This window comes from Neofelis nebulosa, chromosome 8, assembly GCF_028018385.1.
Source record: "Neofelis nebulosa isolate mNeoNeb1 chromosome 8, mNeoNeb1.pri, whole genome shotgun sequence".
Taxonomy (NCBI): domain Eukaryota; kingdom Metazoa; phylum Chordata; class Mammalia; order Carnivora; family Felidae; genus Neofelis; species Neofelis nebulosa.
In genome coordinates this window covers 90109857-90123685 of record NC_080789.1, presented here as the reverse complement: position 1 = coordinate 90123685, position 13829 = coordinate 90109857, and the positions used below count along the sequence as shown (strand labels likewise).

Genomic DNA, 13829 nt, shown 5'->3' with positions numbered 1-13829 from the left:
GCAAGCAGGGGAGAGGCAGAGAGAGAGGGAGACACGGAAGCAGGCTCTAGGCTCTGAGCCATCAGCACAGAGCCTGATGTGGGGCTTGAACTCATGAACAGTGAGATCATGACCTGAGTCAAAGTCGGGCGCTCACAGACACTCAACTGACTGAGCCTCTCAGGCGCCCCTTGACTGACAGTAATTATACTGCATAAGGAAGTGGGTTATATCCTTCAAGTTTCCAGTTAGGTACATCTTTTGTTTCTTTTTCTGTTGTGCAGGATTCAAAGTTTTGGCAGCTTAATCTTCCTTTTGTTGTTCATTGTTAATGTTTTCCAGTCGTTTAATGCACTGAACTGGTATCTCCATGCTAAATTACATTTTGATTGTTTTAAATATGGTTTATTAGTTTGTGACAGAATGTGGTGGATCATTGTTGGTGCCTAACAAACTGCTATTGCTCTCCACACTTCCCTCCAACCTTCTTCCTTTTGGAAAGAGTCCAGGTTTTGTTCTAAGGGTTTTTTCTTCCGTGTGCTTTGGAAAGGTTAGCCTCCTAAGTAAGCCTTAGAGTATAAATAATAATTATTCTTAGGGAGTTACTCCTATCCCCCATGCCAGTGATTGGTGTAGGCTGAAGAACTAATGTGAAAGTTTTCTTCATTTTCTTTAAAAAAGGGGGGGGGGAGCATCTAAGATAGGAAGTTGTTTCCTTTTTTTGCTGTAAGAACATGATGCTTGGAGCCGCAGTGGCAATTGTGGACCCATGACAGAGAAGAAGTAAGAGAATCATGGAGGCATTATTGAGTCTCTGAATTAGACCAGAGACTACCCTCTTATCATGTGAGATACTAAATTCTTCATTATTTGAGCCGTTTTTTTAACTGGGCATTCTGGTGCTGAAAGCATCCTAACTCCTACCAAAGAAAAGATGAGAAGTATTTTGTTAAAATGTGAAAAAACTGCTCCTATACTTTATAGTTTTTACATGTGAAACTCTGGAATTGTATAGGTAGAAAACAGGTAAGACATTTAAACTCTTCACATTTACATTTGAGGTAACTATGTAGTTCATCATATAAATTATAAATAAAGGTGGGGTTTATCTGAGGAAAAAAACAAGTAGAAATATTCACTAGTTTTGTTCACATATACCTATCAGCTACTCAAGCCTATTTTTGCCTGAAAGTAGTTTTGTGGCTTAGAATATAATGCCCAAACCAAACCTGCTGAATCAGAATCTCCTGAGGTTTGGCTTAGTAATGTGTATTTTAAACCAGTTCTCCCATGATTCTTAGGCAGCCAGTTTTTGAGTTTAGTAACCACTGACCCTAGGGCAAATGTCTAAATTTCTCAATGCTTTGGAACTCTAAGTACTGCTACTTTTATTTGCTGGTAATAAGAAAGTGCTTGAATTTCACATTTCAGCAGCTAAATTAATACTAAAATGTTGACTGTCAAGGATATGTAATGTGCATGAAAGCACTGTTCTTAAATTTGTTCTTTGTTCTCTCTGCACCATTTAGTGCAGCTTTATGTAGATACATAATTTCTAATATTTTATAATTAGAGAAAAGGGATCTTTTGTTTTATTCCTTTTCTGTTGTGTACCTAATAACCCACTTTTCCCTGAATATATTGTCTTACTCAGGACTCTTTTGTTATAGAAATCAAACTCACACTTTTAGGCAAAAAGATAAATTAAGTGGCTTATATACTGACACTATAGAAGGCGTGGGTGCAGCTGGGCTGGGGAGTGGCAGTAAGGGTTAGAAGCAGTGACCCTTAACTGTGCAGGATGTTTGCTGCTTCTCACTGCTATTTGGCTCATTATCTCAGACCTGCTTCCTCCCCAGAGCTAGAACAGTGTCTGCCTGCAGGTCTCAGACCCCGTCCCCAGAACTTTGTCACCCTGGAGGACCCTCTCTTGAATGACTGCTTATAATAGTCTAGTGAGTGTGAATGAGTGACATACATCCCTGAATTTAGACACATTGTGGTTACAGTAACTTAGTTGTAGTTAGTTCAGCTAACAACATCGAGTAACTAGCACTGTTGGCTGGGAAATCTGTTAGGCTCTGACGAGAGTGGCCGGAGAGCAGTTTAAACACAGAGTAGTTTATCTTCTCCAGTAGAGCAATCTCAGAGACAGGCCTTTTAAGATTGAAATCGGGGCCCTAGACCTTTCTGTCTTCCTGTTTCACCATCCTAACATGAGACTTCTTTTGTCAAGATTACTTCATGGACCACAGTGGCTGTCCTTATGTCCAAAAGGAAAAAGATCAGAAGAGCAAAAGCATGTATTTCCTAGCTGAGTCAGCTTCCTCTAAGCATCCTTTCCAGGGGTTCCATAAGACATTCTTCTTTATATCTCAGTGGGCACACCTCATTAACACCTAATCGCAAGAGAAGCCCGGAAACAGAATGCTTTAGTTGGAGGCCTTGCTATCCTGACTGAGACTGAGCAGGAAAGGGAGAGTGGGCAGTGTGTGGCAGTGACCAGTGTGTACCATCAGCAGTTGGCAAAGGTTGGCCGTGTTGAGTTCATTGGCAACTTTTTACTCATAATCCCGAGGCGTCTGGGTGACTCAGTCGGTTAAGTATCCAACTCTTGAATTCGGTTCAGGTCGTGATCTCACAGTTCATGAGTTCAAGCTCCACATCGGGCTCATGCTGTTAGCACAAAGCCTGCTTGGGATTCTCTCTCTCCCTTTGTCTATGCCCCTGCGAGCACACACGCTTTCTCTCTTTTATCTCAAAATAAAAAACGTTTTAAAAAAAAAATCTAAACAATAATATGAGCTGAGTCAAACCTGTTTTCAAGTTAGTATCAAATCTCATTTTCTTTCATATTTGTTTGCTTACTCATTCAGTTCATTTCCAGATAGTGGAAGCCTGTTTATATCCCAGCTTTAGTGCTTTCATTGGTAGTGATGAGGTTATTAGTATAAGTCTTACTTTATATGTAAGCAAAACTGCTGTAAAGGAAAATCAAGTTTCTCAATGGCATTTGTGAAAACTCACTAACCCTCTATGTCACTTATAAAACTTTGCTGGTAAATCTCCTTTGGTCATAACCCTTCTCTCTTTAGTCGCTCTCCGTGGCCTGTCAGATGACACCCAGGCTATTCTGTCTAATGTTCACAACCTTCAACCCTGTTCCCAACCTACCTTTCTAAACCACTGCATTATAACCAAGTCAAACTAGTCATCTCATTTTTACCCCAATATTTTTCCACCATGACCTTCCTAATTTATGTTTTCCAGATCCTACCCATCTTTATTGGGTTCATGCTGACAGGCCATTTCACTTACCTCAGCTTTTTTGGTCCACATGTCTTTCAGAACAATAATAGTTATTATTTAATTATACTTTTATATATATATATATATAATTTATATATATAAATATATATATTTAATAAACATAATACTCTATGTATCAAATACTGTTGTAAGGGCTTTAATGTTTGAATTCATTTAATCCTCATAAAAATTCTATAAAGAATATACTATTGTTATACCCATTTTAGAGATACCTGAGGCACGTAGAAGTACAGTAGTTTTCCTAAGGCCTGATCCAAAATTGCGACTTAGGCTTTCTGGTTCCAGAATTCATTTATGTTATAGCATCTCATATTCTTACTTGTATTTTAATTATGTACTTATTTACCCATAACTAGTTTGTACATTTCATTTCTTTTTTTAATTTTCTCACAGGATCTAGTGTTTCTACAAAAGAAACACTATCCTCAATAAATATTTGTTGACTGAATTTAAAAATGTATTAACAGTAGCCAAGGAGATTAAATCTCAACCCAGGTTTGTTTGCTTGATTTTTCTCTTTAACACTAGATAGCAAATGTGTAACATTTCCAGTAAACTTCCAAAATAAAGTATTTTCATCTAAAAGAAAAATCTTGGGGCTCCTGGGTGGCTCAGTTGGTTGAGCGTCCAACTTCAGCTCAGGTCACGATCTCGCAGTCCGTGAGTTCGAGCCCCGCGTCGGGCTCTGTGCTGACCGCTCGGAGCCTGGAGCCTGTTTCAGATTCTGTGTCTCCCTCTCTCTGACCCTCCCCCATTCATGCTCTGTCGCTGTCTCAAAAATAAATAAACATAAAAAAATAAAAATAAATAAAAAATTAAAAAAAAAACAAAACAAAGAAATTTGGGCATCTGGGTGACTCAGACAGTTGAGTGTCTGACTCTTGATTTCAGCTCAGGTCATGATCCCAGGGTCATGGGATTGAGCCCCATGTCAGGCTCCATGTTGGAGCCTGCTTAAGATTCTCTTTCCTCATCTGCCCCTCCTGCTTACGCACACTCTGTCTTTCTTAAGATAGATGGATAGATAGGTAGATAAACAGAGAGATAAAAAGAAATTATCTCTCTTGTGCCTGAAATGTAAGTGTAGAAGTTTGGCAAGTTAAAACCAGTTTTGTTTTTGGTCTTAAGGGGAAATGCTCACACCTCAATAAAACTTGGCCTTGATAAGCAAATGGTCTTGGTTGGGGTTGTTGCCATAAGACCACCTGATTGTGTTTGTTATGTTGTAACTGGGGCTCAAGGGTGCAGGAAGAGCACCTGGCTCCAGGGGCCCCAAATAAAGCAGGTTTGGTCATTTGCCACTGACAAAATCCAAAGGCACAGAGACCTATGGTGGCGAAACAGGAGAGCAATTTATTTCAATGAGGCCAACACCAGGAAGACAGTGCACTGATGTCTCAAAGACTGCCTCTGAAGTGCTGAAAATACTTCTCAGTTTATACATGGAAAGTATGGAACAAAGGTCAGTGGGTACATATACAGCTGGGCAGTAAAGGTCAAGTTGACCATGGTCTTCAGATCAGTCATGTGGGGTCTTGTTGGTTGGTTGTCAGGGCAGTTAATGCTTGAGGGGGTGGTTTCAGTTCCCATCACAAGATGCTTTGCACATTGGGTCTTGTGCCGGAGTTCAAAGATAAGAAGAACTTAATCAGTTAGAAAGTACAGACTGAGGTCAAAATGGAGGTAAAGTCCTTTTTCAATGTAATCTCCTGACAAAGGGACAACTAAGGAAGTCAGTTACTTTCATTGAGTTAGTTGTAGATATAAAAGTATCTCTTAGTTCCCAAGGCTATGTCTGGATCATGAGTCTCCACAATGTATTCTGTCATGTTCCATGGTAGTAAAACTTTTAAAAAAACGTGCATGTTTTCTTGCCTTCTTTCAAGAGAGTAAGCATGAGTTTCTTATTGGGCAAGTCAAGCCAACACACAAAAGCAGCTGTTGACTGTAAAAAAACAAAAAACAAAAGAGCCAGCTATTTTACCAGCAAAATGAGTTTATTCGGGAGTAGCAGAAGATTATAATTCAGGACAAGCTGAGTATGGCAAACCATAGGCAAGTGTGGAGAACAGAGAAGGGCTTGCTTTTATGAAAGAAAGGAGGCAGCCAGGAGGGGCTGAAGAATTCTGGGTGGTGACAACTTCTCACTGGCTGAGTGTGGCAGTTTCTCATTGGCTGAGCTGTTGATGGGCAAGGAGAAATTCTTTGTACTGCTGTGGCATGTAAAGTCAGCTTCTTCCTGGGCACTTGGGTGGCTCAGTCAGTTAAGCCTGACTTTGGCTGAGGTCATTATCTCACTGTTCGTGGGTTCAATCCCTGCATCGGGCTCTGTGCTAACAGCTAAGAGCCTGAATTCTACTTCAGATTCTGTGTCTTCCTCTCTCTCTACCCCTCCCGCTCACACTCTGTCTCTCTCTCTCTCAAAAATAAATAAAACATTAAAAGAAAAATTTCTAAGCCACAATAAATAAAACATTAAAAGAAAATTTTTTTAAGTAAGCTTCCTCCTATTGGGGATGTGAGTGGTAGTGCATGAGAGCTCCCCTTTCAGGGCTTCCTGACATTTTAAATGAAATTTCCTCTATTTTCACAAAACCATTATAGTTTCTTTGAGACTATCTTTTTATGATAATGAAACTGGTAACATTGTCATATGTTTGATTTTATTCTTTCATCAAAAACAGGCTGTCTTCTAAGCAGATGGTTCAAGTGTAGAATTGACTTAGTTACTTGGATAATAGATGCTTTGTTAGTAAATCAGGCTCTGTAGAAAACCAGTTAGATTTTAAAATTTCTTTCAGAATGAAAATCAATAGATATGTAGATAGAATATAAGTTACAAACTATCATTCAAAAATGTGTATTCATCCAGAGTTGAAATAGAACCTAGGCAAGGAAGCTAGAGCTTAGCTAAATTTATATTTATTTTCTTGCTCCTATAACTTGGTTGTTGATTTATTATTTCATAGTCATCAACATGTTCCTAAGTCTGAATTTCTTTATTGTGCTAGAATTTCAGATTATTTTTCATAAAACACAAGTACTTCCAATTTCCTATTAGTTACCATTGCACACTTAAGTACAAAATTAGTAAATTGAAAGTTAGCATCATTTGTTTCTTGCACACATATACTTTGACTTGGAATTTTTCTAGAATTGTAATGGTTAAGGTGAAAATGTAGTTAAAGATTCCAGAGCCCATTAAATTCACCACTCAAAATCCAGGTTTTTTTTCCTATCAAGTGAAATTGTCTTCAGAGATGAGTTCACATATTCAAAGGAGATATAAATATAACCAGACATCTCACTTTTAGCTGAGAAGTTGATATGTCACATGATAATAGGAAAAGGGAAGAAAGATGATCAGTTTTAATGGCCCTATCATTGTTGCCTTTTAAATTCTTTCACTTTGGTTTGTATTTGCTTATATAAATGAACTTACTAGAGTCAGTCTGCTCTCCATGGGTATACACTTTCTGTTTATTGTGCAGAATATTTTATATACACCCCTATTGGCATATTCTTTGAGATGTAAATATGCATGATTGAATATTTTACTGGTTATGCTAATTGTTCCAGATACATACTGGCGCTATCCGAGTGAGGGAGATTGAGGGAAACTTCTCAGGATGCAACATTTGAGCTGGACCTAAATCCTATAAACTGATGAGGTACACAAGTTATGACAGTCCAGAAGGAGGAACTGTGGCTATCAGTCTCACGCAAAGGAGGAACTGTGGCTATCAATCTCACGCAAAAAGTGGAAAGAATTTAGAAAGGATTAGATGAAATAAAAGGGAGTATAAAATGGCTAAGTCATCATCTTATTAAACTGGCTTTCAAGGACCAAACTTGTTAATTGATGACCTAAGAACTGGACATTTTCAAATTAGAAGGCTGAGTCCTGTTAGCAAGTATATTTTAATAGCTACCACTCCCTGGGGAAGAAGATCCTAGTGGTACAAAGGACTTTCATTATAATTGGTCCCTTCCTAAGCAGGTGTTTATGGATTAATTTGATTCTTAAATCATTTGGCTCTTCCACTTTTTCCGAATTTGCTTTGTTGTGAAATTTTAGCTCTAATAGAAAACCAAGATGATAACATAGAACAACGCTTGGCCTTTTCTTGGGTAGTAAGTTGAGAATATCTAAAACTGCTAATGTCAGTGTTGTTAACTTTAAAAATAAAAGCTGCCAGTTATTTTACCAGTAAAAAAAAAAAATGGGTTTATTTTGGAATTTAAAAAAAATTGCAATCTAGGACAAACAAGCTGCAGAAAAACCAGGCAACAAAGGAGAGGTATGCTTTGTTGGGAAGAGTGTTATAAACTAAAGTCCATTGGAACAACCTAGGAGTAGGAAGTATAGTAGCTTTTCATTGGCTGAGCTGTTGGGGTTAGTGGAGGGAGATAAAGAAAGACTCTCTTCCTCCAATGAAGTAGTAGAGTAGTGTCTACTTTCAAGGCCAAGTCCATCTGTTTCTGTTGGGTATGCAATTGACCAGGAGTGGTAGTGTCAGTGAGCCCTCTTGCTTAAACTATAGACCCTAACAGGTGAAACCAGAAATAGACAAGGCAACTTCACAACTCATGCTCTGAAACCCATTGTTCTTTTTTCTTATTGTTCTGTTTTTGTCACACTTTCTTGAGGCATTGACGAAGACATTTTGCAGTGACCACAGCATTACAGCCACCAGGCCAGAAAAGCTCTGATAGCAGCAGAATGCCTAGAAAACCACACTCAGCCCAACCCTTTCCCGGCCCATGATCATGGGCAGAACACACACTGACCTCACCACCTCTCACCCATGATCACAGGTTCCCTGCCTACTCCCTTGCATGTACCCCTGCTCCCAACCTCTCCTTATAAAAATCTAGGTGTCCATATTGCCAGCAGAGGTGGTTGTTATGGCTTGAGCCTGCCGCCTTCTCTGGCTGCCAGCATCTAAAATAAATTTCTCCCTTTCTCTTTTTCAAACGCTCATCTTATGAGCTATTGCCTTCTCTTGTAACGGGTTTGTCTTGAGTTTGTTCGACAACAGTGTTGGCAAACCCAAGCAGGAGCTATGCTTTCAATATGTTCAGCCTCCTCAGGATCCCCGGAACAGAGCAGTTGGCCACACGGTGCACAAGGGCTTACCCATTCAAATCCTGAGTTAGCAGCAATGATAGATGGTTTAGTAACAGTAGGACATGGTGCCCAGTGCCAAAACCTCCTGACTCCATTTTAGTGAGGATTCCCATTACTAATTTTCACAGTGTTCAATGATGATAACTTAGAAGTTATCATCTAAACTTAGAAGTTATCTTCTAAACTTAGAAGTTTAGAAGAAGTTGTTGGCCTGGGATCTCTGTCAGGCTATCTTTGGGTGTTAGTGTTTAATTTCTGTGAGTTTGATTCACTCTCTACCTGATTACTGCCTTTTAACAGAAGCTAATAAAGATATTTGAGAGAGATCCTCGTATTTGCGAATTTTAATGTACTTTTCTAATTAGTGCACTTTGGTGTTTCTCTTTAAGTCATGAAGATATGGTATAGTGCCAAGATAAATGAATTTGCAAATTTGGGAGAAAGCAAAAGGAGGCTGTTGGTATTCTTACTTTACTTTTTTGTAACTGCATATGAATAGTGTGATATATGTAAGAAATATATTTGGGGGGCGCCTGGGTGGCTCAGTCGGTTAAGCATCCCACTTCAGCTCAGGTCATGATCTCACGGTTTGTCAGTTTGAGCCCCACATTGAGGATTCTGGTCTTCCTCTCTCTCTCTGCTCCTCCCCCACTTGCTCCTTATCTCTCTCTCTCAAAATAAATAAAACATAAAAAAAAAATTGTTATCTAGGGGCACCTGGATGGCTCAGTTAGTTAAGCATCTGACTCTTGATTTCTCCTCAGGTCATGAGATATCCAGCCCCATGTTGGGCTCTGTGCAGCCTGCTTAAGATTCTCTCCCCCTCTCCCTCGACCCCTCTCCCCACTCACACTCTCTCTTTCTCTCAAAATAAATAAATAAACAAAATAAAGATTGTTACCTAAAGTGGAGTAAGTCTTGTGGGACAGAGCCCTTAACCTGTGTGTTCTAACATGTCTCCAGGTACACGGTGTCAGAATTGAGTTAAATGCTTAGTGGTGTTGGAAAAAACACACATCAGAAACAAGCATTTGTGGCCTTCTCAATGTCCTAGGATTTTTCTGATCTGAAAGATTTATATTACTGACCAAAATTTATATTGTAAGTATATATTATATACTGACTATATATTTATATTACTGACTAAAAATCAGTAATCAACTGATAGAACATTAGAGTACTTTGTTACTTAGCACTATTAGTATGTGCAAAAGAGATTAGATTTGTTTCTCACCCATTAAGAGGACTTCTCCTTTGGGTGTTAGTGATGAGTAAATTGGCACCAAATTATGGAGACAGTTGTGTGCTGGTTTGAGTCGTTTGGAATTAAGCTTGTTTTGCAAAGTGAAGGCTGGTGATAAGAAAATGTTGGGGTTCGAAAGTGAATGGTCAAGAAAGAATTCTTGAGGCGTCTTTGTAAAAAGTGTGGTTTTATTAAAGCACGGGGACAGGACCCAAGGGGCAGAAAGAGGTGCACTGGGGTTGTGAGGGGTGGCAGATTATATACTTTCAAGTATATACGTTCAAGTTGGGAGAGTGTTAGGAATAGCGTTAAATCCCTAAGGAATTTGGAAGTAAGGTTTCCAGGACCTTAGAGGAAATCGTCATTTGCTACTGTCTAATCATGAGATCCTTCAGATGTATATAAATGGGCATTTGCTTGGAGGATGATTGCTAACATTATCTTGGGGCGGGAGGTGGGGGGGGGGGCGCGGGGGTGGTTAGAGATAAAGGAAGTTTCCAAAGAAATTATTATATGTTAAAAGAGACTTACAGGATCCTGGAGGTTGGGCTAATGTTAAGCCAAGGTTACCTCTGCCCTTAGCAAAGTATTGACATCAAGGACTTGTCAGTGGTCTGTAAGTTGTAAGGAAATTTAATTTTTTTCTTTTGCCTTTGTTCTCACATCAGCTGGGAACCAGGTTACATAAGTTAAGATAAAGGGTGACATTTCCAAGAAGTAAGTAGTCAAGAGTTTTAATTGCCACTGAGAAGTGAAGTTGAATGAAAAAATTAGAGTCCTCACAATTGAATCTTTAGTCATTATCACAAACATCCCTAAAGAATATACTGAAACACATTATTTGGTGGCGAATGTTTTGGAAACTCTTGTTGGACTTTCTTCTGTAGCTTTTTATGAGTCATGCCCTATAGCATAGAGATACATGAAAAGGGAGTCAGGATTAATTGAGATTTAAGATTTCCTACTGATTTAAAGAAGTTTATTACCTCTGACATAGTAGTGGGACATATATCCACAGTCTGCCTCAGCTTCCTTTTCTAAAATGTGGTTTGGGCAGAATTGAGAAAACCAAACTAGATATCACTGACATTTAGGAAAAGCAGGACAGAATCTTATAAGGCATTTGGGAGAATTGCCTTTTTGGTATGCATTTTTTCCCCTTAAATGAATAGTTTCTCTGTTAATTAGGCACCAGTGTAAAATTTAGATTAATCTTAAATTTGTACTTTTACAACTACTGCTACCGCTAACTGAAATCTCCTCTTGAAATAGTTTGGCCAGCTGTCATTTACTTTGTTAAGCCTTTTCCAGATTCCCCCAGGCATTTAGCCACTTCCTCTTCTGTGCTCTGCAAATCAGGTTATGGTATAATGATCTGTTTACAGCTCTCTTTTCCCTATTAAACTGTCAGTTCTACGCTGTTATGGCCTTAAGAGGAGGGACCTTTTTCCCTCTTTATCCCTGTGGAAGTCCTTCTGTAAGCTGTGATTGGGGCAGGGGGAAGCCAAGCTTCCCAGGTTCTAGAGAAATTGCACAGGGTGCTGGCAACTTCATAAACCAAACACTTGGTCGATTTGTTAGTTCTCAGTATTCCTGTTAATCTTCCAGAATCTTGACAGATCTCTGCTGCTGCATTATTATTGTTTTCCCCCTGGCAGCCATATGCAGAACCACCATGCCACTGTGATTCTACAAACATGTTACAGAAATGTTTGCCATTGCATAGGATAATTTTATAGCATATACAACAATGAATACATCTAAACCAAATCTGCTAGAATAATATAAAACTTTCTTCTCAGCATTTTTAGAGATGTTTTGTTATAAGTAGCCTGATAATGAGAATAGTTGAAGGCTTTATTATATAATAATAATACATTGTTTGGTTTGGGAGTAGGACTATAAGTTTAATACATTTCAATCTCCATATATTTTTTGTTTATAGGTTGTTACTATTTGTGTCATTTAAAAGGGGCTATAGAACTTTTCAGCACTGTGAGAAAAGTGGTTGACTTTGATGTTTTCAAGAATGGGTTTTGTTTTCTTTCTTTGTGTGAAAAATTTAAATTTAATTGAGACCAGCAAAACCTTCACTTTGAAAAAATGGGAAAGATCGTGAATCACTACTTTTCTAAAACATATGCAAACCCTTCTGGTTATAGCAAACTGTGTTGGCTTGCTTGTCTATATTTCAAGCTACATGATGAAACAATTTTGTTTTCTCAACTTGAGATGTTATTTTTAATTTTTGCTGTAGCAGTTTCATATGAAAGGAGTGTTTTCAGCGCCAATTACGTTACACTCTAGATTTAGTTGTAAGACAACTCACAACTAAGGTCACTGAACATTTTTATGTCATTAGCACTCTAACAAGGTATTTACAACATGTTTTATAAAATGGTGTGTTCATGTACTCCGTTAAGAAATCCCCATTTTGGGCGAAGGGTATGAAATGCAGAACAAATATGGTCGGTCATTAAATATAAGATAACAATTAAACACTTACTTTGTGGTAAGCACTGTTCCAGTTGCTTGGGACGATTTTCCTCATATAATTCTCACAAAAATCCCATGAAGATTAAATTGTTATCTGTATTTTCTATATAAGGGAATGGAAGCATAGAGAAGCAAAGTAATTTGCCTGTGCCCAGAAAAAGAGCTTGACTACTGTCTCTGACTCCATGGCCAGGTGCTTGTGACCAGGAAGCTGGACCGCCTCCTGTGAGGATGGGCATACAAAGAAAAGACTTGACCTCACTTGCAGTTAAAACACAAGCACACACAATTAGAACTGTGTGATTGTTTGTATATTCTATTAGGTTTGGAAAGAAGAAAAGTAATTGTCAATACCCAGTTTGTGGGGAAAGGAGAAACCTAATGCATTGAAATACAAATACATATTGTTACCCCTTTTTGGAGGACGAAACATGTAAATGTTGAAAGTACGCACATAGTTTGACCTGTTTGCCCCACTTCTAAGAATTATCCTGTGTGGCTAAACACAAGAAAACACGAAGATGTCTGGACAGTTAATATTACTGTTTATAATAATAAAAAATTAATAATAAAGTGTTCTGTAGGAATCAGGTTTGCATAATTATGATGGGCAGCCATCAAAAAAGGAAGAGTTAAGAGTATATTTATTGACATGGGAAACTGTCCGTGGCATATTGTTGAATGAAAAAAGTAGGTTGCAAACAACATATGTAGTTTGATTTTCTTATATTGAAATCTGTGTACGTATACAAACTCTGGTCTACCAGAATTTAAACAATTGGTATCTTGACTGCTAGATAATATAATTTAGTGATCAAATACATAGGCTGTAGAGACACTCTATCTGGGTTTGAGTCCTGCTCTGTCGCCTAATAGCACTGTTCCATAACTATTCTGGGGTCTCACATTCTTTAGTAAAATGAAGAACTTCTATTGTTGGGTTATGAGGCTCAGATGAGTTTATAAAGTGATTGACATAGTAAATGATCAATAAATCTAAGCAGCTATTATCATTTTTGGGTAGTGGAACACCAGGTAATTTTAGCTTTCTTTATGCCTTTTTATTGCTTGAATTTTTGAAATAAGTATGTATCAACTTTGGAAACAACAACAAAAAATGTTTTTAGAGGAGTCGTTTAAATTGGTATGCTTACAGTTTTAACAGGAAATGTCTATTTATTTTGAGCTAAGGTTATTTAAAATTACTGACGGCATGTTTTCTTCAAGAGCTGTTTGTAACCATATATGCTGATATTTTACCCTATGATGTATGTCAACTTTAAAGAGAATTGAAATCATTTCACTCTTATGGCTGGAAGGCATGCATAATCACAACAGCTTCCTCCTGGAGAAGCTGCCTGAATTTGTGGCTGCATTTGACATGTTGGTGCGTGACGTCAGTCTGGTGTCAGACTTGCAGAGTGGCAGACCAGCCTGACAGCCACAGTGCATTTCCTTAGTGCTTCGTCCCTACAGTGTTCATTTGGGAGCAGCTCAAAGACAAAAGGAGTGGAGTCTGATTTTTATTCCCGTATCCTTTTTGGCTATAGTTGAATGTCTGTTCACAAATGTGATTTTGATGAAGGCTGGTGAGTATTTCTTGTTACTTTTATGTATTAATAATAAATAAGTCATGGCTAAATGAGCATT

General features: G+C 38.3%; 1 protein-coding gene across 22 annotated transcripts in view; it reads left to right on the top strand.

Annotated features, from left to right (window-relative positions):
- Window positions 1-13829, top strand: part of PLEKHA5 (pleckstrin homology domain containing A5) — a 242203-nt gene that overhangs the window by 112582 nt on the left and 115792 nt on the right. Inside the window, exon 1 of one of the 22 annotated variants that reach the window (XM_058743512.1) lies at window positions 13646-13768. The exons of the other annotated variants lie outside the window; for them this stretch is intronic. Coding sequence (XP_058599495.1) covers window positions 13734-13768 — 35 coding nt within the window. The 5' untranslated portion in view covers window positions 13646-13733. Of the gene's footprint in view, window positions 1-13645; window positions 13769-13829 lie in introns of those variants that run through there. 22 annotated transcript variants of the gene reach the window in all.